Source organism: Anoplopoma fimbria, chromosome 6 (genome assembly GCF_027596085.1).
Source record: "Anoplopoma fimbria isolate UVic2021 breed Golden Eagle Sablefish chromosome 6, Afim_UVic_2022, whole genome shotgun sequence".
In the NCBI taxonomy this organism is placed as follows: Eukaryota; Metazoa; Chordata; class Actinopteri; order Perciformes; family Anoplopomatidae; genus Anoplopoma; species Anoplopoma fimbria.
This window is the reverse complement of record NC_072454.1, coordinates 11,040,251-11,066,340: the sequence shown is the minus strand read 5'-3', so window position 1 is coordinate 11,066,340 and position 26,090 is coordinate 11,040,251. Positions and strand designations below refer to the sequence as shown.

The window sequence follows — 26,090 nt, the reverse complement described above, 5'->3', positions numbered from 1 at the left end:
CTCCATTGCCCTCGTTGTTGGGCTGGAGGGGGATGCAGCTCTATGGCTAGACTCTCAGGAAGATGCACTGAGCCCTGTGAATATTGTGATTGGCTGAGCTCTACAGACAAAGTGGCCTATGGCACAACGAGTGCCCAGCAGTCGTTCTCGTGGACCTATGGCTGGCAGCTGGCTGACAGCATGTTTTTTCCCATCAACCCCAGGTCTGGATGCTTCGGATCCCATGCTCCTGGATCAATATGTGGTGGTGGCCAGTTACGAGAAACAAGAGCCCGCAGAAATCAGCCTCCAAGCGGGCGAGGTGGTCGACGTCATTGAGAAGAGCGAGAGTGGTGAGTAATCAAAACAAAACAAAAGAAAGACATGTTGAGCAGTAAAAGCAGATGCATGTTGCGTGCATGTCAGACACAAACAAATTATTTCACGGTTGAGTCCATATAATTCATCGAACATGCTGCCCCTTTCCCCTAACTGTACCCTCTCACCTCCTTTGTCCTCAGCTAGCTGTTACTTAGCCCCATCTGGAGGCTCACTTTGGCCTCCAGTCAGCCCTGTTTTTTCCCCACTGTTGGTTTAGGCCGGGAGCCAGAATGTTGCCTCTAGCAAGAGGAATGTCTTCTAGACTCATATTAATTATTGCACCTCACTTAAATGAAAAGCTAGCAAGACATGCTGGATTTACAAATGCCAGCTGCAGAGAATCCTTAGTCAGCTCTTTAACCTCTGGAAAGAGCTTGCAAACAGGACCAACATCATGTTTTAGGATCTGTGACTCAGTTTGACAATATTTAATATTCAGAGTCAGTAGCATAATGATGTAAAGCACAACTTCATGATATTTTTGAAACAATCTGTAATGCCTCCCGGAACCTTAATTATTGTTTCAGCAAATATTGCATGTTATGTTCTGTTAATGTAACGAGTATCAAATAATGTGTCTTGGATAAATATGCTAAAACTAGCAACTATTACTGACACCCAGATCTGAACACATGCCTTTGATAACTTTTATTTTGAAGGGTATTTGCCATATGATACACAGGAGTGACCAGAGAGGTATAGGGCTAGTAACAGGGTCTGACGTTCGGCTTTAATGGTGTGCTGAGACAGTAAAACAGTAATGGGACTCATGTGTTCTTCAGCGGGCGGATGGGGACGGAGGAAACGGGGACCAGGAAGGCAGTTGGACTTGGGTTTCATGATGGGTGTGAGTGAAACGCCATGCCACACTGGCCTTAAGGAAGAGGGTCTGTAGAGTGCTTTGAAGTGTCACGTGTCCTGCCTTCGGGTTCATGTATTTATTTTCACTCCCTGCTCCAGTAGGATTTCAACCCAATGGGGAGCCCCAGTGAGGCAAATATTCCGACACCTTGAAGTCTTTTTATCGGGGGGGCCTTATATGAGAGCTTTCCTCCATGAAGTTGAACTGCATGGTCCTGTGCTTTTAAGTAGAGGCCCCTTCACTTTTGTATTTCAGCTGACCACTGTGCAAAGTTACAGTGGTTGATGTGTGTGTTGATGTTCCATGCAGAATGTGAAACTCATGCACTTCAATGGTCTCATTGCAGATTTATGATTACGAGGCTTCCGTGTTATTGCCGTAGCTAGTGTTATTGCTTTATTTCATCCTCTTCCCTGATGCAGAGGGTATATCATGTTGCCGCTCTCACTCCTTCATTCATCTCTGGTTTGGCAAAACAGTAGACTCCAGGCAACTTAAAACACATCCTAAAGCTATTTGACAGTTTTATTATACACTGACTGACACTTTCACAGAGATCTGGAGTAAATACAGCCCCACAACTCCTACATCTTGCTATGGAGACTGTTTCCAGCAGCACAGCTAGCATTTAACTGAAATCTCAACACCTCCTGCATTAGAAGTCTGCTAAATCTGCTCTATTTGCATGGGTGACATCACTCCATATCCCTTTGCCAATACTAACAATACCAGCTGTGTGCTAAGAAGATTTCTGAGTGCATTGAATTCAGCATCCATTACCTTGCAGGATAAGTACAAAACCCTTGGATTGTTTCTGACAGACTGATATGTGCATTACAGAGCTAAGCAGCGAATATGCTGCATTAGAGGCACTGAGCGGTGTCCATTACGCTTGTAATGATAAAAGGTTTGTATGGATTTTTACTGAGCCTTCAGCTATAGTTACATAATTGTCTTTAAAGCCAATCACATTTTAACTAGCTTGGGTTCCCCCTGCAGAGTCTTTGGATCCGGTGAGTAGAAAATATATGTAAGCTGTCATCTAGCCAAGTCATTTTGTATCAGCATTGTGTGTCTGGCTGGTTTTGGACAAGGTTTTTTACACAAAGGTGTGATAGTATGAGAGTGTAACAGTGACAGGTCTGCTGTAGAAATGGAAAACTACAGCTCTGTATTATTTTAACAGTTCACCCCAGTCCTTCTACAGAAGTCCTGCTGTTAAAGCTACTGTACCATAGACTTTGGCTGTGACTCTCTGCCCAGTGCAGTTATCAACTTTTCCTTACCTCGGATTAGATAATATATGCTTTTGACAGAGCAGTGAATCTAGGTCAGACCTATAAGAGAGCTCAGCTTTCTCCACTTTTCCAGCCTGCTGTTCAGAGCCAAGGCAGTATTTTCCATTGCAGTGGCCTTGACGGTATACAGTTTGTGTCTTGGCCTTTGTTTCAGTTGGTACAGTACTTTGTATTGTTTTCTGTTGGGTTTGAACTAGTTGCAGTATAGAGTAGATCAACAGGGTAGACAAATGCTTGATGTTCTGTTGTAGCATTCCGTTTTTCAGGAATAAAACTTCAATAAATAATGCATGTCATAATCTCAGGGAGTGAAATGTTGAAGAAGTTACAATTTAATAATGTCAAAAAAACTTTATTCCTTTACTGCAGCTATTTTATTTGTCAATTTTATGAGAGTTTGCCAGGGGGAGATGCTGGCTCCGGAGGAGAGAGTAGTGCAACGAGAAACTCAGGGAGAAAATGGAAAAAGCCATTTCCTGCCAAAGTTAGTGGTTCAGAGAGGTTGGTTCATTATAATGGCTTAATGGATCCTCCAGGATGCCTCCTCAGTTTACACTATATTGGAGAGATGTTAACCAAAGCTAAGCTAGCAGCCGTGTTGGTCAGTTCAAATGCTCTGCATTCAGTGGTTTAAACTTTGACCCTTCATGGAGTAGTATGAAAGAAAGGAAAATAATTTGCAGTCACTTCTGGAAATATTGTACTTATTGCAGCTGGTTTGCCTTCACCTCAAGGGCAGCGTTAGGCAAGTTGTGCCCAGTGCTGTGTAGAAAATCTCCCTCTGTGGACCAGTCAGGCTTTAACTTGTCTCCATTCCAAGTCTACATCAGCCTCGCTGAATTACACTGTGCCAAACAAACTCCAGGAATGCCTGTCTGTTTTGGAGAGGCCAGCTCATATCCGTCAGTGCCTCAGGCTCCCCCAAGACCCCCTGGCACCACCCATGTACAGTTTGTATTATATCTCTACTGCTCCACCCAGTTTACTTAAGAGGGTTGAGTGGGTGAAATTTCAGGAAGAGCCTGAAGGGTCACAGTAATCTTATCTGTATAAAATTGCCCTTTTTGTCCTCACAAACACTAACAATTTTATTTTTGATAAATGGGAGCCATAGAGTAGCTGGAAGGTAACAGCGGTATCATGCAGGTGATGATTGACTTTCTGGTTTGAAAGCCCAAAGAGCCTGCTGGAGTTAAATCCTGGCAGATTAAGCAGGCATGTCCCTCAGCGTGGCATGATGGATGTGCAGGATGTCTTCTCTACCTTCACATGGAAAACTAATGTATCAATACAATAATGTCTCAGCTCTCCGTCTTTAGGCTAAAAGCAAGATGATCTCAAGGCAGAGCTCAGCTGGAGCTCCATGTTCAGAGAGGCGGTTTCTTTTTGAGTTTACTCCCAAGAGCACAGAATTACTTTTTAAAAGGATTATTCCTGTAAAATCTAAAGTTATCTAATCAATTTTAAAAGGCAGTTTATGCGTCATGGCAAAAAAACCATCCAGATAACTACTAGATTATTAATTCAATTATTTTAGTTATTTTTATTGTTTTTAGCCACGCTAGCAGCTAGCTGAACGTACTGCTGTGTCTAAGTGCAGCCTCACAGAGCCGCTAGCAAAGCTGTAGACTTTTGTCTGAGCTATAGACAGAAACAAACAGGGAAAACATAACCTTGGTAAAGGTAATAAACTGGGTATATCCTTGAAGTCGTAAGTCTACAGTATTTATTGCTTCATCTGTGACATGCACCTATTACAATTTACTGGAATGACCAGCTGACTGTCTTCTGTTCAGGTTCTAGCATCAATGGTTCCTGCAAGCGTGACAGCCGCATATATCAATGACAGCTGCATGTTTGAAATTGAAATAAATTGCATGTATTTTTCCGTCAATTCCACATTTTCTGTCTCTGATACGCAGGAGGATTATAGGCAAGGTTAGCGTTGAGATTCTAGTGCTACTTGTGCTCAAACCATCAGTTTCCCAGTTTGGTATGTGCAGTTCCAGCAAGAACATGTTTCCCTGTATAAAAGGGGAAAAATCCTATAATTCTTGTCAGCGAACCACCAAAGACATGATACAGACAACTTTGCCAAGTGTTAAATCCTTTTTAAGCAGAATTTGCAGCAGCAGATGGAAGAAACATTATCCACTCATAGTAATCCCCACCTACCACATTCTTTCAGCTTACCATAGGAAGCACTAATGACCGTCTCAAGAAATCAACCTTATCCAGTATTTTTAGATATGGAAACTCAAACGGGAGGTTTGTAACTGTATTTTGAACATAGGACTTCTGCTACTTTATCTTCTTGCATCTTGTCAGAGAGCAAAACAGGCAGAGGAAATGAAGAACAGAAGCGATAACAGTATTTAAGAGCACAAATAGTGGTAATAATAGTGTACAGAAATCAGTCTGTGGTGCCAAAAGGGTGCCTCTGTCTCGCACTCAAGAATTGACCATTGAGTTAAACCAGCATTTTAAGGGGTGGTCTGTCAGACACTCAAGGACTGCTGTGTCTCCAAATCAGTGGAGCCTACAGAGCACACAGGCTGGGGGCTATAGCTTAGTTCAGACCATGAGGGGATCCTTTCAGAGGCTGGGAGGGAGAGGAGGTTGTTCCTTAGGTCAACATCAGCTCTTGAAAGTCGTGTTGTGCCGTTTTGGCCTCCCCCGCCTCGCACCACAGCCACCCAGGTAATTGAAACCCAGTGTTTTATGAAAACTGGAAATGTGTGTATGTTGGGCTGAATACCTTCCCCCTTGTGCTTTGATACTGAATCCACTGTTAATGAACACAGAAGCTGGAAATGAATGGGGTTTTCTCCTGCTCTACTCAACAGTGGTGTCAGATATCTGCAGGACTGCTGAGCCACTGCATTCCTCATCCTTTCAGGTCGTGGAAAATACAGCCTTCTTGTGCTGCTGAATCTGTGGTTCTCATGTTAATGCTAGATGTGTATATATCCTTTGTGAATATTACAGAGTATCAGAGTTTCTCCCCAAAAATTCTAAGCACAGTTTGAGGTCTATTTGTCTCGATAATTTGTTTGTAGGGATGAGTAGGACATTGAGGAGCATTGCAATGTCTCACTGTGTTATGTATGCTGTTTCTTAGATGATTGATTGTATACGTAGATTGTGGTTTTGTTTTATAGGTCATCCAGTCACCTTTGGGAAAAAACCCAAATGTGATAAATCTAGTTTCTTGTTGCAACTGAGAGTCTGTTGTTGATTACAGTAAAAATGAAGCTGTGGTCTTAAAGCTGATAGAGTTTCCAGATGGCTGATACTGTGTGAGAGATTCTTAGAGCTCAGAAATTCTGCTCTCTCTCTCAAAATATGTCTTGGTACTGTATCTGCACTTGCAGGGGTAGAATATAAGTTAAAGTTAAGTGAGACTATGAGGACAACTTTTATCTTACATAACCAACATTGGAATGTTTTCATTATATACGCTATTGGTTCTTGAATTGCTATAAAGACAACAGCAATAAAGACAAAAATGTAGCTAAAGTCATGGGAGCTACCGGCTGCAGCATCTACTTGCTCCGCTGTTGCCATTACGAAGCTACGGCCAGCTGTTGGTTAGCTTAGCTTAGCACAAAGACTGTAAACAGTAGGAAACAGCTAGCCTGGCTCTGTCCAACGAAAACAAGATACATCTATCACCACCTCTAAAGCTCACAAATTAAAATGTTCTTAGTTTAATCTGCAACACCAGTGTGTAAATAAAATTTTATATTTTAAGGGTTTATGTGCCGGGCTTTTTCTTGGCTATGACCAGTTGCTAGGCTACCATCGGAGAGTCCAGGCGGTTACAAGATATAACATGAGCTTCAGATGTGCCGGTGCTGACAAAAGTATTTTCCCCAAAATGTGACATTTTTGCTTCAAATCTGGATCTGTTAGTGACATGCTGTCTAAATTATGCTAACATCATACTTTTCTTTTTTTTATTACAGAAATATGGGAATCAAGCAGGCAGTTAACTTAATACGACCAGAGTTTTGCAGCTCACAGCAGGCTACTGAGGCATAAACTGAATTACATACCTCCATTTTTTCATGGTGTCATTATTCAACAGTGGTGTCAAAACAAACTGTTTGCTTTCTTCCTTTCGGAGGCTTTGACATTTAAGTTTGATGTCTGTGGTCATGATCCTCGAGGTAATGGTGTTATAGACCCCACCAGAGGGTTTTGGGTTTAGCTATTGTCTTATGCAACCAATGATCCCAGAACCTTGGGGGTTACAAAACTAAACTCTGCTCAAACGTTTCCGGAAAAGCTTTTTGATTTACTCAGGATGTTGACTAAGTAGCTATAATCTTAATATTGATTCATGTTTTGCAAAGTGTACTGCCAGTCAGCATTTGGCTGTGTTCTTTTTTTCCTTTGTGGCTAAACTCTGCAGCAGCTTTCCAAGATTTTAAACTTTTCCTAATGTGGATAGCGAAGCAGGCAGACATGGAGAAAAGCAGGTTGTGATACAGACTGATAGACGGATACAGATACAGGTCTAGCTTTTTAATGTATGTCTCTTTGCACTCGTCCAAACACACACCCACACACATATTTCCAGACATAAGGTATTCTTCCTTCAACTTCCCACATCTGTACAGATAATCTTACTTAATTCATTCACTCCACAGGATCTTTACTTTTAACTTTTTAACTCTGAAAAAGTTAAATCCATGTTTTGGCAACAAAAGACCTAAAAAACAGCTGTTCTTTTTTAATGACCTCAGTTTAAGGTTTATGTCATCGCGAAGAATGTACAAATGATTACCATGTAAAATATAAATGGGTTTCATTTGAAATCTGGAGCTCTAAACGTAATCTATAGATTAAATGTGATCATGGTTTCAAAGTTATCATTTTGTTTTGCCGCTATACATCGATTTATGAAGCTGGTTCTGTGCAGGATTCAGTTGCAGGCACTCTGTGAATGAATGCATGCGATGAAATACATGAAGCAGGTTTCTCTTTTAGAAGTATTTTTTTTCTACATTTCATATAATTGCAACCTGCCTGATATAAACCTACAATGGCCAGGAAATCGGTACTTGCGTAATGTGTGTGTGTGTGTGTTTTTATTGCTTCTTTTGAGGTTCAGTGAACTCAGCCTAAGCACCTGCCATATGGGGGGATGGCTGAAAGACACAGCCAAAGCAGCTATAGCCATCAATAACAGTATATATTTACTTACGCCTTTTTAAAGTGGCAGTGTGTCCTTGCTGAGTATGTATTTTCAGACTTACAGCGAAGTGCTCTCAATTAAAGTACATTCCTACAACTAATTCTTCTATTTGCTTACATTTCTACAAGTGTCGGTTTGCTGAGGTGAGAATGACATTTCTCCGAAGCAGGCACGTTAGTGTGAAAATGACAAATTGCAACTGTAAGGTTTTTTCTTTATTGAGCTGACGCAGGTCTTTTTACGCCTGCCAAGCTGACCTTTCTAATAATGCACAGTTTAATTCAATGTGCCATTAATGTAGTTGATGTTGCCCTTTGCTGGTCATTAAAACACGACTCATCAGATTTATTTAAAATGTTTAACTGACACAATGAGATGTATAGTAAGTAAAAAGATGGTATAATTAACTAATTTATCAGTGTAATTAATGCTAAACAATACTTAAACCTTTTTTTTTCAGCTCCACTGTGGAAAAAAAGTGTATTTTCAGTCCTGAATATTGTAGACACCATTTTGTTTTTGTCTGATTTATTGGCATGAGGTTTTGTTCAAGCCCTAGCTTTGGTGCAAAGCCTGAGCACATTACATGTCTTGTTGCGTACCTGAGCCGTAGCCAGCATGTTGCTCAGAGCCAGGCACTAACAGCATCCTCCTCTCTGGACGCACCCTAACTCTGTGCAACACTGTTGTTTAGCTGAGCACTTCATCAATTAAATAACTCATTCGTCATATGAATCACAGAGATCGCATGTGTAGTTACCAAAAGGCCTGGAATGATTTTCTTAGTTATTTCCTCTGCTGAGAACGTCATTTGATCTGTCAGCGGGATATCTCCAATGCTTTCTCGTTTCCAGACCCATTTGGTGAACAAATTCTGTTTTGTTAGTCATCAGAATTTGAGATTGCCAACATTTCAAATGTATTAGTTTTTGTTCTTTTAAAACCATACAGTGTGAAACTGCCTGACAAAGGAACCTGATACCAAATCCTAAAAGCAATCTTGCAGAAATAAATAAATTGTAGTGAAAGCCACAATGTCTTTGAATAAAACAGCAGGCTGAGGGATTGTTCAGTGTCGGTAGAGCTTTGTATCCCCACCCTGGTTTTGTTTTTGCTGAGAGATAAGATGCCATGATCCAGCAGGTGTGAAAGAAATTGTAACTGACTTATCAAATTCATTTCTCCACATAAAAGCAGATCCAACATAATTGAATGAAGCACTGTTTACTTTCCTGTCTACCTCATACACCAGTAATAACCTCTTCTTATCAAAGCAGCCTTTAATTGCAACCTACCTAATTGTGATTCATGACTGCGAAATGAAGGACATAATTACAACACGTTTCACTAAATGCAGATGAATCATTATATCCTAATACAGGCGTCTACACTCTTATTGCTGTTATTTCCATATTAGCAGCTCATCCTTAACCATATCATTAATTAAGTAATACGTCCTCTTTCTGTTCCTGTGTATCATCCTACATTCTGCTTCTTTTTGTGTGCGACTCAATTACCTCAATACTAACCAATTCTGTAGGAAAATGTACACTGGACGTCTGGACCAGCTGTGAAAGTGTGATGGAACACCCCTATCCTCTTTATGGGTTGTCCAGACAGCTGTCAGCCATATTATATTCCCGTAACCACAACAAATAGCATATGTGCGGCATACCCCGCAGGACAGTTTTTGTGCCAACTTTGTCACCCGTATATGTTGGGTGACTTTTTTTGGAACTGATTTAGCACAAGTTAAAATGTTCTGATTAGTGTACAGATGTACTTTACATTTGCCACAAGGTCCTATAAAGCACACCTTCTCTAACACAATGGAACGCTTTACACCACTCACTTTATTGGGATCAGATTTTTGAAGTGTACTATGTGTGTACACCTTTCCAGCTTAGGCATTTGTCATAAAGAAGTTGTCAGAGAAATGCCGTCATACTCAGAGGATCCAAGTCAAATTAGCTGCGACATTGCAAATGGTTATTTTGGCTAGAAACAGCATTTTCAGAAATTACCTTCCCACTGAAATCATGACTGATCCTGATGAAACACAGGTTGACCAAAACCTTGTCACGACTTGAGCTACAGCCAGGCGGTGTTCCCTCCGATGTTTTTGGCTTTCATCATAGTTATACATTCTGTCAAATCAGGGCTCAATGACTAAAACAAAGATACAAGTGATACAAGTGATTTGATAGGAGATGTTATCCGGTGTGTCATCTGTGTTCATTTTCATCTTTCTTTTGTGGAGAATTATTATTTTACTCAGCTGTTAAAAACATCATCAAATCATTTCAATTTTACGGATTGTATGACGTACAATGGATCGTATGACATACAGTGCACACTGTGCACCTCTCCCCATTGGTACACTCTACATAGTCCTGGTGATTTCAGCCTGTGTATGTTTCCACAGGTTGGTGGTTTGTCAGCACTGCAGAGGAGCAGGGTTGGGTCCCTGCCACCTATCTCAACTCCCACAGTGGCACACGGGATGACTTGGAGCTGGGCGCCTCTAAAGCTGGGGAAGGTAAGTCACTGCAAAGTCTCCTGCCACTTCCTGACCACACACATACAAACAGAACCTCACACACTCCGTTATAAACCCAGACACACACCAACCTCTGCCCTCAATCCTCCTTTCATCTGTGACAAAATGGAGCAAGTTTTCTACTACTTCACCACTGCCGGCCTACGCTGGCGGCTGACGCCGGACTGGTGTGAACACCTCTCTCTGTGTGCCTGCCATCATAAGCACGCTTGAACAGAGTGTAGATTCAGGCCTTGGTAAACAGCAAGGAAGAGTTCCAGGAGAGACTAGACCCACAACCACTGAAGTGATGGACTGTACAGAATGGATTCAGTGCAATATTAAGCGATATGACATCCATGGAGTGAGTTCATGAAAGAAGCATGTGTTTCTATCAGCAGTAAGGAAAAATACACAAGAATATTTCACAACTCATGCATTTTAAATTATGGTTAATGTAATTTAAAACAAGTTCAAGACATGAGTTATGCTATTTCATGCAGTCTCTGCTTATCATTGTGGATTGCAGATAAGTTACAGTACAGTAAACAAGTGTTGATGTTACGTTTTGTGAGTTTGGTTTGCTAGAATATAATGCACACGTGAGGATGGCGTCCAAATGTGAAATCATCTTGATAGCCCTGTCAGATATGGTTTTCAAGCAATTGTTTCATTCTTCAAGTCTTTTCATTATTAGTAGACACAATTTGTTTATCTCAGAGACTTTGATAGTCCTGACAGTTAGTGCAGCAACTGCAGCTTGTTTGTAAAGATGTATGCAGCCTTATGTTAGAGAAAACCTAACAAACTGGAGGCAGGGAAATAATTAAGTTGCAACATCAAGATTTTCCAGCACTCTGGCCAAAACATATTTTTCCATACAATTGCTGTACTCTGTAACAATGGGACCCAGGATACCCTTAGTGGTGTATATCTTATGACTCAAGTATGGAGGGAGAGAGAGAATACATGAGGCTAAACTGTTACTATTTCACAATATGTTTAAATGTCCTTTTCCCCCCCATTTCGAATACAGATTTATCAACAAAAGATTTCAACATGTATGCATACCACAAATGTATGACCACACACAGACACAAATGCAAACGTCTACACCCAACACTCCTATCTGCCTGTCAGAGATAGCTGGAATTTGCTGCCAGGGGGTTTTGGAAAAGGACAATCTGTCAGTGTAATTAGTGTTTATGTGTCTACTCAGTCATGGGAATGGCATGAAACTCATAAAGCATCTCTTTGTCAGTCCTGTGGTCTTCAGCAGTCTGTGCCAACGCAGTGTCATAGAAAAAAAGTTTCTAAAAGCTGAAAAACTGCTATTGGAATTCTTAATGGTTCTTTCGCAAAGCTAAAAACTAGACATGTTGAAAGCTCAGACAGCATCTCATGAGAGTTTGTGCACTGATGGAAGTGAATCCTCCTCCTTGTTTTGGACAAGTTTTACTCAAAAATAAACATATTGCCGAAAGGAATAGTTAGACATTCTTGAAAACATACTTTTTTTGCTTCCCGGTGGAGAGTTAAATGAAAGGATTGATACCACTCTGTCTGTGTGGTATATATAAAACTAATTCAAGCAGCCGGGTAGCTTAGCCTACCATAAAGAATGGACAGGCGGAAAACAGCTAGCCTACTGTAGCTCTATCCAACAGTTATCAAATCCACCTACCATCCCCTTTAAAGCTCACAACTTAACATGTTTTATGTAAATAGTTTGACTGGGACTATTGAATTCCCGGAGTGTCTGCTTGTTGCCTGGTAACTGCTCAGAGGCAATAAATGGTGTGGTACATAGCCCCTATCAAATGGTAAATTGGGATTTTTACATGCCTTTTTTTTGTATGAATGAAACAAACGAGATATAACGTATTTATTTGAGTGTCAATTTTATATCCGTCAGAAAGCGTATATTTCCCAAAAGCTGTTCCTTTAAATTTTACTTTTTTGTCACTGGTTTTATCAAATTAACAGCTGCCTAGAATTAAACAATTTTAATTCTCTGTGGTTCTGTCTCAGATTTACATCATTAAGAGAATTTAAAGGTGCTAAATTCTAAATTCAGAGCACTAACATGCATGTGCGGTTGGACCGGCTACATAAACAAAGCAGGGAGGGAGCGTGACGTCATTCTCTACTATATAGTTGTTTGCTGCTATACCTATGCTCTTAGTTGTGAATTTAGCACTTTTAAGTGATAAAAAGTATTTTCTATTTCCTATATAATATAATTAACAGGAGCTGCATCTTCTATCATTTTGGCATATGACACAAAATCTTGCAGTTGGCAGAAATCATTCTCATCTTCACTGTATAGGGAAACTTTTAAACCTTCTGAGGCACACAGCTCCAAGCAGCTGCTCTATTAATTGGTTGACATTCTTGTAGCCGCAATGTGTGTCCCAGATGCACTAACACAACAGGACGGGAGAACCATGCTAACAACATCCTAATTACAATCCACAGAGAATATGTCTTGGGTTTAACACTTCCTCTGTAACATCCATCCATCCACTCCAACTGTCCACCATGTTTTGCTTTGTGCTTTGTTGTTTTTATGTCCTCCATGTAGCTAACAATGGGGCTCCTCTGGTTGGCTCCATGTCATTTGTGTGTTTGTGTAACATTTGTGCTCACTCTTCATGTCTCCTCGTGTTTGTTTGTCATCATCTGGTCACCACATGTGTCTGTCAGTTACTAAGCGGCATAAGGCTCATCTGAAGAGGCTGGACCGGAGATGGACGTTGGGGGGTGTCATCAGCCGGCAGCAGAGCCGAGGTGATTTAAGACAGACGCTGCATGACCTCCCTCGCTACCTTTGTTCTTGTCTTACTTATTGTCTCTTTTCAAATGGTCCATCTCCTCCCTCTCCTCATGCACATATTTGTTCAGTCTTTCCCTCTGTGTCGTCTTCCAGCAAATGCATTTATCATGAGCCACAATCCACCACTAACTAACCACTAACTGACTTTAATATGAAATGAGCTTGGAAGCCTAAGGTGAACTCATCATCTTTATATACACCAATTATTGATGCTAAACTCAAATGTTGTTACAAAATTGCTCCCTGTAAGCATTTTTGTTATAATTAAACCCTGTGTGCCAAAACCAATCTTCTCAGAGTCACAGAAAAAAAAAAAAACTACCCACTTATCTGAAAGTAGTTGCGTAATAGACTTTGGAATGCCTTATGCTGCATTTTAGAGTCATATTTTGATTTTTTATGAGCAAATGAAGTGTACATGTAGTTTTTTATATAAATGCATGTTCTAAAAAAGTTGCAGTAGAAACAGATATTTACCGTGCTGTGGTGCAAATAGCAACCAATATTGACAGATAAACAAAGACCCGTATTAATCTCTCTCTTAAGACATTGTCAACCACAAACTTGCACATGTTCTTCTTGTCATGGTCAAGGGGGCTTTTTTTTCACTGGAGATACATGTGGATTTTTGACAGTGGGAGTGAGGATAAGCTATTGAGTTCAACCCAAAGTTAACGCTTAGAAGTGGATGCTACTCTCTGGAGTGGAGAGAGAGAGTTGTTTACACCCTAGGACTGAAATCCTGCTTTGTCTTTGAAAAAAAAGAGATATTTTGCTGACTCCACTAGAATCGTTTATAACACTGATGCAGGCGATGCATGTTGTGGTTAACATAACATCTGATTCAGAGTTTCCCTCCAGTGCACTGCTGGATATTGTTTGAAGGAGGTTGCTGAGAGGAAAATGTTTCACCAGCCCCAACACAAAGAGGCCGGAAGAACCAGGCAAAAGGAAAATAAAGCATACAGAAATATCTCTACCCGTGGTGCCTACTCTGGTTTTTGCAAGTAAAGGGATTTACAATCCCACACACATTCAGCTCCTACACAACTAAGGAAATGGGTGGAGAAAAGGAAAATGGAATAATTTGTCACCAAAATGTTGCTTCCTGTTTACCAACTGGGAGGACAGCATTAAGAGTGCTTTTTTACATGCCCTTCTTTCTTTTGAAAACACCTCTTCTCCCAGTGCTGTCTGTATTTACACAGGAATTGCTATAATGACAGGAAATTATGTCTTTGCTCTGCCCCTTGGCCTCATGGGAATGTATAAATCAGCATGAAGCCTCTGCTCTCTATTATGTGCTGAGCTTTGAGATGCTTGCCATCATATTGCCAAGGACAGAGCTAGTACGCTAGCTGGCTCCATGAGCTGTAGTTCCCCTTGGTCAATACCCTTAAACGAATACCAGCTAGTGATGTTAAGATGGTCGGTACTATGACACACTAAATTTGATGACATTTTGAAGCATATGCAATAGTGCTAGTTCGTTTTTATGGATATTTTTTGACCGGTGATGGTAGAGAGATTACAGGAAATGAGGGGGGAGATGAGGTGGATGTTGCAGCTCATGGTCCGCAACACATTATGATTGTTGAATTATGAAAATGATTTAGGTGTTAAGACTGTTTTGACCACATTTGATTTGTTTGCTATGCAACATACATATAACAAAACAATCTTCAGAGAAATACATACTGCTACGATGGCAAGTCTTTTTTTCGACTTACAATAATCATTTATGTTCTGTAGTTATTCGCTACATTATGAAGTTGTATGTTTCATATAAAATTGTAGACAAATCTCATGTGCCAAAGAACATTTAAACACAAACAGCACATGTACTTGCACATCTGGCAGCTGAACCAACTGCCAGAAAGCAGAACAGTTCCAGTCTGTAATAAAGAAAAAGATACACCCCTCCTCCAGTATCACATTGCAAAGTTGGAGCCAATGAATCACAAGATAATCTATTTTATATTTGTTAACCCTTATCTCTCATTACTGCAGTATAATCATAAAATACATAAAGTCTATAGAGAGGATTTATAGAATATACACTTTCTATTCTGTTTTCACAGCTCTTAAAATCTTAGCTTTGTTGTAATTTTCCACTCTTGCTTTTGCAGAAGAGAAGTACGTAACAGTGCAGCCCTACACCAGTCAGGGCAAGGATGAAATTGCCTTTGAGAAAGGAGTAATTGTGGATGTGATTCAGAAGAACCTGGAAGGCTGGTGGTTTATCAGGTAAGCCTCTGCTCACTGACATTTTTTTACATCTATCATTGCAAAAAGCTGATTTTCTCTTCTAACTTTCTTTACAGGTACCAAGATAAAGAAGGCTGGGCTCCAGCCTCTTACTTGAAGAAGATGAAGGATGATCTCTCTCCCCGCAAGAAGACTGTGACGGGACCTGTGGAGATCATTGGAAACATCATGGAGATCAGTAACCTACTTAACAAGAAAGCATTGAGTGAGAAAGATGTGCAGATTGAAGGAGTCCCAGAGAGCCCCCAAGTGGCCAAGAAGGAGATCAGCCTGCCAATCCCATGTGCTGACTCCAGCCCTGTTAGTAGTCCACAGGATGGAAAAAGTAAAGCAGAGCCTTCCTCACCGGCAGTAGCCCGCATCGCCCCTCATCGGGTGGAAATTGGTTAGTCATGTCACTGTGAATGTTTGAATTTCTGTCAGGTCTGTCCATAACAGTAGATTTCTAATTACTCAATTTTAAACTTTTTTTATGTAATTCTTTATCAATGAGTATTCTTAAATGCAACCTAACAATCTTTTTTTTCTTTCTTTTTTCTCTGTATTGTATCACAGGTTCCCCGGTTCTCAGGCAAAAACCTCCTCCTCGAAGAGATGCAACCCTGGTAAGAGCGTGATCTTTTAACCATCTATGAGTAATGGTCATACAGAGGATATTTAATATATGTGGCTTTTTAATTGTACAAACAATAAACAGTAAACATTGGTGGATAAGTTTCTAGATCCTTTACTCAGGTAAAAGTACCAATACATTGGTTTGAAAATATATCATTACAAGTAAAAGTTCTACAATCAGAATCCTACTAAATAAGAAGTGTTTTTAAAAAATTAACTTAAGTATCAAAGTTAAAAGTATGTATTTTGCTGTAAATTGGCTCCTGCTACATTCATACATTAAATTATTAGATTTTTACTTCATCAGTGTGTATCAAGGATTTTACTGCAGCATCAGGTCAAGATACTGCCGAAAAAGTCTGAAACTGTGGATGATGAATGTAGTGGAGTAAATACTATATGTTGCTCTCAAACGTAGTGCCGTAACCAATCATCATAGCATGAAATGGTAATAGTCAAATAAAGCACAAGTACATTAAAACTAGACTCAATTAGTATTACTTTAGTACCCTTGAGCTGCCTTCCATCACTGACAGTACGTCTAACATTGCCAATTCTTTTTGTGTTTAGGGATTTCAGTTGCCCTCCCCACCTGAGCCCCCTACAGTGGAAGCCGAGTATTATACCATTGCAGATTTCCAGTCCTGTATATCTGATGGTATCACTTTCAACGGAGGACAGAAAGCAGAGGTAAGCACTCTTTTTCAAGGTACACTTCAGTTACAAGATAATTTGTCTACCAACCATATCTCTTGCTATATACATTTTTTCATCCTAGCTCATTAACAACCCTGCCTTCTCCAAGAGAAATTTGAATAAAAAATGCCATCATATCAAGACTAAACTCTTTTGAAAATGTATTTTAGGTCATTGAGAAGAACTCCGGTGGTTGGTGGTATGTCCACATAGGAGAGAAGGAGGGCTGGGCTCCCTGCTCCTACATTGACAAACGCAAAAAACCCAACCTGAATCGTAGAACCAGCACTCTTTGCCGCCCAAAAATTCCACCTCCAGCTCCGCCTGTCAAAAAACAAGACTCAGGTGAGATTGCTCCTCCCAGCAGCCCCGGGTCTGAAGCTCCAGAGTCCCCTGTGTCTCCTGGGAGGCCGGTGTATGAAGAGCCAGAATATGATGTTCCTGCCATTGGTGATCTGGACATGGAGTCTGAGTTTGAGTTCCTGAGGGGAGAAGGTTCCTTGGTGGATGTAAAAAATGAGGACGCTTCCTCCGAGAAGGGATCCCACCTGTCCTCCAAGCCTTCTCCGGCTTCGTCGCTCCACAGTGCCTCCTTCAAGATGTGCGAATCATTTGAAGATGGCCATGAGGCAGAAGGGGAGGTGGAGGCAGAGACGGAGTGTATCTATGAGAATGAAAGCTTCCATCCCTTCAGGGAGACGCCAGAGCGGCAGTGCAGCAGGGACTCAAATTCATCCAAGACAAGTGTCTTGTCAGAAACTGGCAAGACCGCAAACCCAACATCAGGTGGGTGGAGACCTGCGGGTAACAAGCTCAGGGTGGACTTGAATGGGAGCCCATTTTCAACCAAAGCCGAGGAGGCATCCAGTCCTAAATCTGACTCCACTGAGTCCACTCCAGATCTGTCCAGAAGTAAGAAAGACCAAGGTGAAAGCAAGGCGTCCTGTTCCATCAAGTCCTCCTCTAAACCAAAGCCAGTGGTGAGGCCTAAACCACAACTAGCCAAGGCATCCAGTGCAGAGAAGATGGACATCAGCACCTTGAGAAGACAGCTGCGGCCAACAGGGCAGCTGAAGAACTGCATCAAAACTAAAGGCGAGGACTCTGAGACGGCTTCAGTCATCTCCTCAGAAGACTCCTTCTCTTCTCAGAGCACGTCAGATCTCTGCTCCATCTATTCTAAAGGCAGCCGAGGAGACTCTGACCTTGAAGGCAGCAGCCTGTATCGCACCACAGATCCCTACGAGAAAGTCCAAGAGTCTGAGATCAGCTTCCCTGCTGGAGTGGAGGTGGAAGTGCTGGAGAAGCAGGAGAGTGGCTGGTGGTATATCCGCTGGGGAGACACAGAAGGTTGGGCTCCGACTTACTTCCTGGAGCCCGCCAGGCAACAAGAAGACGTTGCAGGGTCTGAATCTGATGGCACCCCGACTAAACCTGGAAGCCTCAGCAAGTCCAACAGCCTGGAGAAGAATGAACAAAGGGTGCAGGCGCTGAACAACATCAACCAAAACCTAAAGAAGGTCACTCCGCCCATCCCCTCCAAGCCTCCAGGTGGCCTCTCCAAACCCATCGGCTTGTTCGGTTCACGAAAGCAGAATAGCGCCAAACAACAGCAAGTCGTGAGACCTCAGTCTGTCTTCATCTCAGCCCCGATCAGGGACGGTCCCAGTCCTGTTGGCTCTCTAAGGAGAAACGAGTCCCTCAACTCAACGGATCATCCTCGTGCCAGCCCCACAGTGCGCCGCAACGCCTCCTTCGGCACCGTGCCACGCAGCCTGCCGCCGAACAACATAGGACTACCCAACAGGAACAGATCTGGCACCGGTAGCTCTGAATCCCTCGGCCTTAGCTCTCAGAGGAATGTCCTGCCCATATCCACAGTGAAACCAAAGCCCCACATCATTCATAACAACCTCAAAGATGTGTACGTCTCTATAGCAGATTATCATGGCGACGAGGAGACCATGGGATTTCCTGAGGGGACGAGTCTGGAGGTCCTGGACAGAAACCCCAACGGATGGTGGTACTGCAAGATCCTGGACAATGGCAGACCAAGGAAAGGGTGGGTTCCCTCAAATTACCTCGAGAAAAAGCACTAGCACTCACGTGTGGAGCTGGCAGAACTCTAAACATGCGTGGAAAGACTACTTAAACAGATTTATTTTGTGAAAAAAAGGCTAACCCAAAGACATTAAGGTAAGGATTGAAATCCTACTCGGTACCTTTGCCAAAACGAGCAGCCAGATCAAATTGTGACTTTGAAATGAAGTGAGACATCTGGTAAAGTGAGTCTACATGAATCAGCGCCTGAGACGTCGCATTAGGTGCAATATATTGAGACTTAGTGACGCAGCCAAAGAGAACACCAGAGAGCGGAAGAATGCTTTCATGATATTCTTCAGATGTAACCTTTAACTTGAACTAAGATATAATTTTGTTTCCACGCCTTGAACCTTTCTCTGTAAGTTTATAATGTATTTTTTTTAAACCTTTTTAAGCATTTAAAGCTTACTGCATGTTTGAAATGCCTCATTATACCGACGATGCCTTGAGCTGTTGAAGTTAAACCTTTCTCTCCTCCTTTCCGTAAAGAAAATCTCAGTTGTTGCCAAAGCTGCTTTGTGTTAGTCTCACCTTGGTGCTGTCTGTTTGCATGTTTTTTTAATATCTCTTTATACTGTATGTCACCTTTATGTGATATATTTTATCCATTTAATTATGTAATATTGTCCTAACGAAACAATTTGTGAGCATTTCTGATTATCACACTATTTTCTTACATTTAAATATAAAAACAATCCCTTATGAGCCTAATTTTTTTTGCATTAGTTTCACAGACTAATTGTCCCAAATTTAAACTTAACGTCATTGAAAAAATGTATTTATTCATTACTTAAAAACTCATATTATTACTTATTTTCTTATTATTGTATGAAATGTACTGATAAAAACAAGTTCACAACTACTTAAACATTTCTAAGAACTGCTCTATTAATAATGATAACAGTTTGAATTTCTGCTGGGCAGTAAATTTGACATTACTCTTCAGCTGTAGCAGATGCTCACTTTTGTTTTATGTTAACTGTGTGACCAGTGATGATAACTGAAGTGCCAAAAGGATGATAAATAAATGCACTTTTGAACAATTATTAGTACTTTCTTTTTTTATACTATTTATCTCTTTTAGTTTATGTTTTCCCACACATCAGGTTTTGTCCTCTAGTACAGTGTTTCCCAACCTTTTCTGACATGTACTCCCACAGCCCTGTCATACGAACTCAAGTACCCCTTCATCAACACAACCCTCATGTCTAAAAATGGTCCTATGAATGGATCATAATCCGAATGTTATTTAACAATATTGATTATATAAAAAGGGACATTGTTACATTATCTTTTCATACCGTTGAATTAACAATGTTAGAATTGCCTTTGTAACACTAGTGGCAAAAGCTGGACATTTAATGTAGATATCACATTAAAAGCATACACACATTCATACGCATTACAATAAATCTACATAGCTAACTAAATTCAATTAACTTTCCGGGTGGTGTAACTGACTACGTCATCACAATGTCCCCAGTTCAACACACCGAGCAGGGACCCAATATGGCATATCCTCCGTCACTTTACTGCCAAAATAAAAGGCAAAAATTACCCCTAAATAGCATTTATTTTTTGTATTTATTTTTGTAGTGAGCCTTATAATATCTCTGTATTGTCTATTATTATTTGCTAAAAACAAAAAACTGATTGCATATCAGGGAAAAAAAAGACAGAAACGTAAAAATAAAGTCAGCTTGTTTTCACATTTATTATGTTATAATAATTTGTTATTATTAAAAGGATGCAAAAAGGTCTTTGCGGAAATGCACTTGTTCTGGATGGGCGTGTCTGGGTTTGATTGACAGCAGCTGGCAGGCTGTCAGTGACCAGGTGTCACACCGGAAACTAACTCTGAGGCTTACCTGTAATGGAGTTGACAGAGTATTGTTAACGGTATTGAAGAGTAAGAACCGAAGCAACATAAAACCTTACAGGTAAGTTTACTGTGGAAAGTGATGAACTATATTTCACCCATAAACCGATGTCAGCAGCGGTGATTGTTTGTTTGGTGGCTCGTCCATCAAACAAAGGTGCAGAAATAAAGGACTGTCAACGTTTTTAAGTTATCTGAAAAGTAGACTTTATCATGTTGTTTTCTGTTGGCTCTATTTTAGCCATCATGAAACGTAAATATATATTCGTTTTCCTTTTTGGTTTCTGATATTTTCTTCTCAGTGAACACGGGACAACCTATTTACAGTGTCTAAAAGCCCTAAGTGTAGCAGACCAAATTAATTCGACTTTAATGCCCCACATGTGGCGATCTGTGTGGTCATGTGAGTAATCATCTGCTGAATTAATTGCAGATTAATGTGGCGTATAATAAACAACATAATTAAAACATGTCACAGGCCATTATCACTGGTAATGTTAGGTTTCTCAGTTGTGTTGCATTAAAAGACTTCTGCATTTGAATAATGTGTTTTATATTCGGAATAAACTCACAAAGTGTTTGACCAGCTTGGTGCTGTTATGCAAATAAATTAGATCACACTTGGTTGCCTGACATGTCCTCCATTGTCTCCCCGTACCACTGAGCCGCATAGTGGTGCAACTCACTTTGATTTGCCTCCTCTAGCAGCTTCTGCTTCAGGAGAACCTGCACATACGGCTTTGGTTTAGATGGTCATTCTGTGGTCACTGGGCAGCTTAATTAAGCATCGACTGACAAAGCAAAAGTTTAAGTGTACAGCTTGGAGTTGTAGCCTTTAATATTGTCACCTTCAGTTATAATCAAAGAAACACCAAATAAAAAAGACTGATGCAGTTTTCCACTGTCAGACACTGCACATTTTGAAATATTAGATTTTGTGCCTGAAATATAATAAGATTTACAGCCTAGAGGACTTTAATGTGAAATATGTCCATCCCCCTGGATGTTTCCTCCATTGGGATCTCATACTACACCCACTGACTTGGAACTAAGCTATGGATGCCCGTTGATCATCTTTATACGATGTTTGTCTGCTGGCTGTGTGTCCATATTTGCTTGCTTGTTGTACTCCTGTGTAGAGTATGTGTCTATTGCAAATAATAACTCGCACAAGTAAGAAAGAAGAAAAAAAGGAAATGCACGATTTTGCAGGTGGGATAAAAATCCTTCAACAGGTTTATAACTTAAAATGTGTTGGTGGTGTGTCTGTCATTGTGTCACAAGTTGTTCAAAACTCAGAATGTAATGTGTTGAGTGTGGAAGTTTATTCTCGATCTTAGAAATAGTAGTCTTGACAGTTGAGCAAACTGAGGAAGAATTGAGAAGTGATTTAAAGCTCTGAGAAAAAACTACAGTAAGTAGAGTTTCCTCATGTCTCCCTTGAGAGTGAGACAGTGTGTCTCATTGAAATTACATCTACCGTTACCTAACTGAAAGTGAGGCGAGCGAGCGATGGCGACAAAATCTGTTTGATTTCATTGTTTACTATTGTAATGTAGAGCAAATAAATAGAAGGAACTAAGCCGGTCCTAATGCTTTTTTTGTACATTTTGTTTTTGAAAACGCCTTAAAGATAAAATCAAACATGTTGACTCTGCCTTGAAAAATAGTGAGCATGACTATGAGGTAACCTCTTCCCAGTGTATTAAATCATTGCTTATGGTTTTGTCTTTGAGGGGTTTCTCTGTAAGGTGCTGGAGCTGCTTCTGGCCTCTGGAGGGCAGCAGCACTCAGCTTCTCACTGCAGATTGAGCAAAGCATCACAGTAACCTTCAACTCTGTCTTCATCAACGCTAATTAGACGATGTAGGGTTGAGATCCCTTTTGCACCATGAACAAAGTTGTATTTTTAAATATAATTGCACTTCTCCTCGCAGTCTGTCCCTCGACACTGCAAATCTCACTGAGGAAAAGATTTTACATCACAGTGAACACCAAAAGCTTAAAGCCTTAACTACAACAGAGGAACAAACTCAAACTCTGACCGTCAGATGTCTAGTTTGAATTCAAAATCGATACCGTCTAGCTTTTTTGGAATACAAATTTGATACATTAATAGACGGCGTGTGTGTTTGACCAAACAGCTGTCTAGAAGAGATACCACAATGCAACTCAAACAAGCCTGCCAAGCCCTTAAGCCTTCAGAAGGCCCGCAGCCAGGTTCACTGAGAGGTCTGAGTGGAAAGTCTGTGTGTACACAGACACCAGTAAGATATACTGTATTCATGTCACTGTCACAGATCCTGGCTGTGTATTACCCTCGCACCTTTGAGAACACTTGGCCATGAACGGCAGTCACCGCTGCCTGTTTCATGTCCGGACGTCATGGGTTGTATTTGTGCCTATTGGAGAGCAGCGTAAAACAGTGCTGCATTAGAGCCAAGCCCGCAGGGTCGTAAATAACAGATGATGTTCACTCTGGCCAGGTCTGCATTCCACAACTCTAAACAGTTTCTCTTTGAGTTATAGCTGTTTACTAAAAGCCCTCGCCTTTGTTATTCATATAGTATATGGCGGGGTGTTGTGTTAGTCAAGTGCACTACTGTGGCAAGTGGTTGTGTTAAAGATGGCTGCCATTTTGTTCTCTAACTTTTGTCTTCTTTGAATTTTCTTGCATGAGACAACCATTTGTATAATGCACGCGTTGGGAAAACATTATGACACTTATGCTCTATCGCTCCCTGTCTTTTGTGCCAGATTGACTTGTTTCCTGCTGTGCAAAAAAAATAATAAGGAATAGCTGTGAAATGAAAATGGTCAGTTTTAACTTTTTATTGCAATTCGAGTCAAATGTATGAAGTTAACTAGGCGATAGGCTTTCTCTTGTACATCAAGAACAGCTGTATGAGCTCAAAATGTGCTTTGTTCATGTAATAAATACGAAATAAAGCCAGTTATTCAGACTTAAACTTTATTTATCAAACTGAATATAATTAAACCACCTTAAGAATGTTTGTTAACAACTAATATAAATTCCAAGCCAAGGAAACCAAAGTTATGAGCTGATTTTCTTGTTCTAAAATGCACAATGCCCACTTACACTTGCTGGTTTGTTTTGTTTGGACAGCAAATATTTGGTCACATTTGAAAAACAGGCTGTCAGAATTATGATCATATATGTTAATTATGCATGTCTGCTTCACTACAACACAAATTCAACATATAATTTAAATATGCACAAGTAGGACAAACAAGCCTACGAAATATTACTTTTCACCAACTAATTGGTAACCAATGCCAACTTTACACATTTTATTCCCTTTTAATAGCATACTTTAGTAGCATATATGGCATTTAAGGAAACGTTTGACATCTTGGGAAATACACTTATTCATCTGGTGAAGATTTAGAAAAAATTATTGATACCAAATCCCATTCCTGTGTGGCAAGTGGCCACAGCTAGAATCCAGTTAGCTTAGCATAAATACTGAAAAAAGCTAGCCTGTTTCTGTCCAGAGTAGTAGATAACATCTATCTGGATCAATATATGGATTCAATGATCAATGATCCAATACTATCAATGCAAAGTGAAAACATCAATATAATCATCTTTAAGATATGCCTTTATGCTGAAATTATTGTGGCACATCTGTGTCACCAATTTCCATCCATGCTCACCTCCTTTCTACAGAGCCCAGTAATAAAACTGTCAAATCCTATTTTAGTTGTTTTTCTGTGAGTTGATATTAATGTCACTGATTGTGTTAAATGGCCAAATTATATCGTCTCGTAACGATCGCAGTCCCCTGAATTGGATCAGATCAAGATTCATATCATTGTCCAAAGAATCAATTTAATAACCTACTGAGATTATTTCAACCCCAAATTCAAAGAATACAAAACCTGCCTACAAGCACATCTAACGCGCACTAATTCACATGTTAAAGCTTGCTTCTTTAGAACTGTTAAAAAACTCTAGAGGTAAGAGGCTGTGAGTTTAGAGGTGCTGGTTTGCAGATTTTTTTAAAAGTTTGATAGAATCCGGCTAGCTGTTTCCCAGTTTCCAGTCTTTAAATGAGCTTTAAACAAGTTTGGGAGCATTCTGATTGCCTCCCAATATGGCAATGGCTGATCAGGTGGCTCGCAGAAAATGGTGCTAACAGCGCTAACAGTGCAACCAATAGCAATAGTGCTGACAGCACACATTGTTTTTAGGTTTGCATTTGATATGTTGTTGATGTAAAAATGATTATGGTTGTTTTAAGTAAAAGTTGTAGCCTATGCTAATAACGCAATGTAAAATGCACTTGCGGTACTTGAGAAGTACTCCCGTCAGAGTTATATTGGTACATAGAATATTGCAATACTTCTTACTGGTGCATTTGTGTCATAAGCAAAAAGTAAAGATTACAATATTTCCGCTGTGGAGTAGAACAATAAAGTAGCATGGAAATGCTCAAGTAAATACTCAAGCAAAGTACACATACTGTACCTCATTGAGTGCAGTACTTGAGTAGATATATTCAGTAGTACGTACTGAAGTACGGTAGTACTAGAGAGTGGTATTAATATTCTTAAATCTCCAAGAAAGCGTATTTCCCAAAATGTCAAGCTATTCCATTAAGTTCTAATCAGCTCGACAGATCCACAGAGCATTTCATATGGAATAAGGTTTATAATCTATAATCTTTAACTATAACTATGCAACAATAAAATAACACTATTCTTACTTTTTGGACACTACAGCCCTACTTATAAAACAAACTGTGATAATTATTTATAGTAGTACTGACAAAATAAATAAAAATCATCCTGTACAGTTAATAGTACACTCATCTATACCATTTTTCTATCAAAAATGTTTCACACATGTATAATTTCTTTTAGGTCATATTTGGTCAGGAAGAAAAACAAAAACAGGTAGAAATTGTAAAAGGCTGAGCATCTCTCAAGCACAACAAATTCCAGTATTATGCAATGCAGTGACACAGGGGACAAGGCGATATTTAAACATTTCATCTTTAGCAGTGAATAAATTCACACACTGATATTAAGCACACTGAAATGTTGTTATTTGTAGGTTGTGTGGTTAAACCTGCTCACACCAGAGACATCACAACCACCTAAGAATAACTATAAGATAAATATGAACCTCCTGGTTTTCACAGTGAGGAGCCTGTAAAGTGAGTCCATACTTCTCTTTTTAAAGGCACACAAGAAAACTTAACCATGACTCAAATATTGTACGACATAACTGCTAATTTCCCATCTACAGCGGCAAAAATGACAAGCTTCAACACCTTGAAAAACAAAAACAAATCAACACTTACTACTTAACAAATAACTGAGTAATGTTTCAGCGAGGCCAAAATAACACCTGATAAAAAGCTTGTATTTCTTAACAATTCAAAGCAGCACATAATGCATGAGA

At 40.2% G+C, this 26,090-nt stretch overlaps 1 protein-coding gene across 1 annotated transcript in view; it reads left to right on the top strand.

The window, feature by feature from the left end:
• Positions 1–19,793, top strand: part of LOC129092054 (SH3 and PX domain-containing protein 2A-like) — a 51,488-nt gene extending 31,695 nt beyond the window's left edge. Inside the window, exons 7-14 of the mRNA XM_054599824.1 lie at positions 204–332; positions 10,149–10,262; positions 12,969–13,052; positions 15,228–15,345; positions 15,423–15,751; positions 15,922–15,971; positions 16,552–16,671; positions 16,848–19,793. Of these exons, the coding sequence (XP_054455799.1) occupies positions 204–332; positions 10,149–10,262; positions 12,969–13,052; positions 15,228–15,345; positions 15,423–15,751; positions 15,922–15,971; positions 16,552–16,671; positions 16,848–18,776 (2,873 nt within the window). The 3' untranslated portion in view covers positions 18,777–19,793. The remainder of the gene's footprint in view (positions 1–203; positions 333–10,148; positions 10,263–12,968; positions 13,053–15,227; positions 15,346–15,422; positions 15,752–15,921; positions 15,972–16,551; positions 16,672–16,847) is intronic.
• Positions 19,794–26,090: the final 6,297 nt, after the last annotated feature.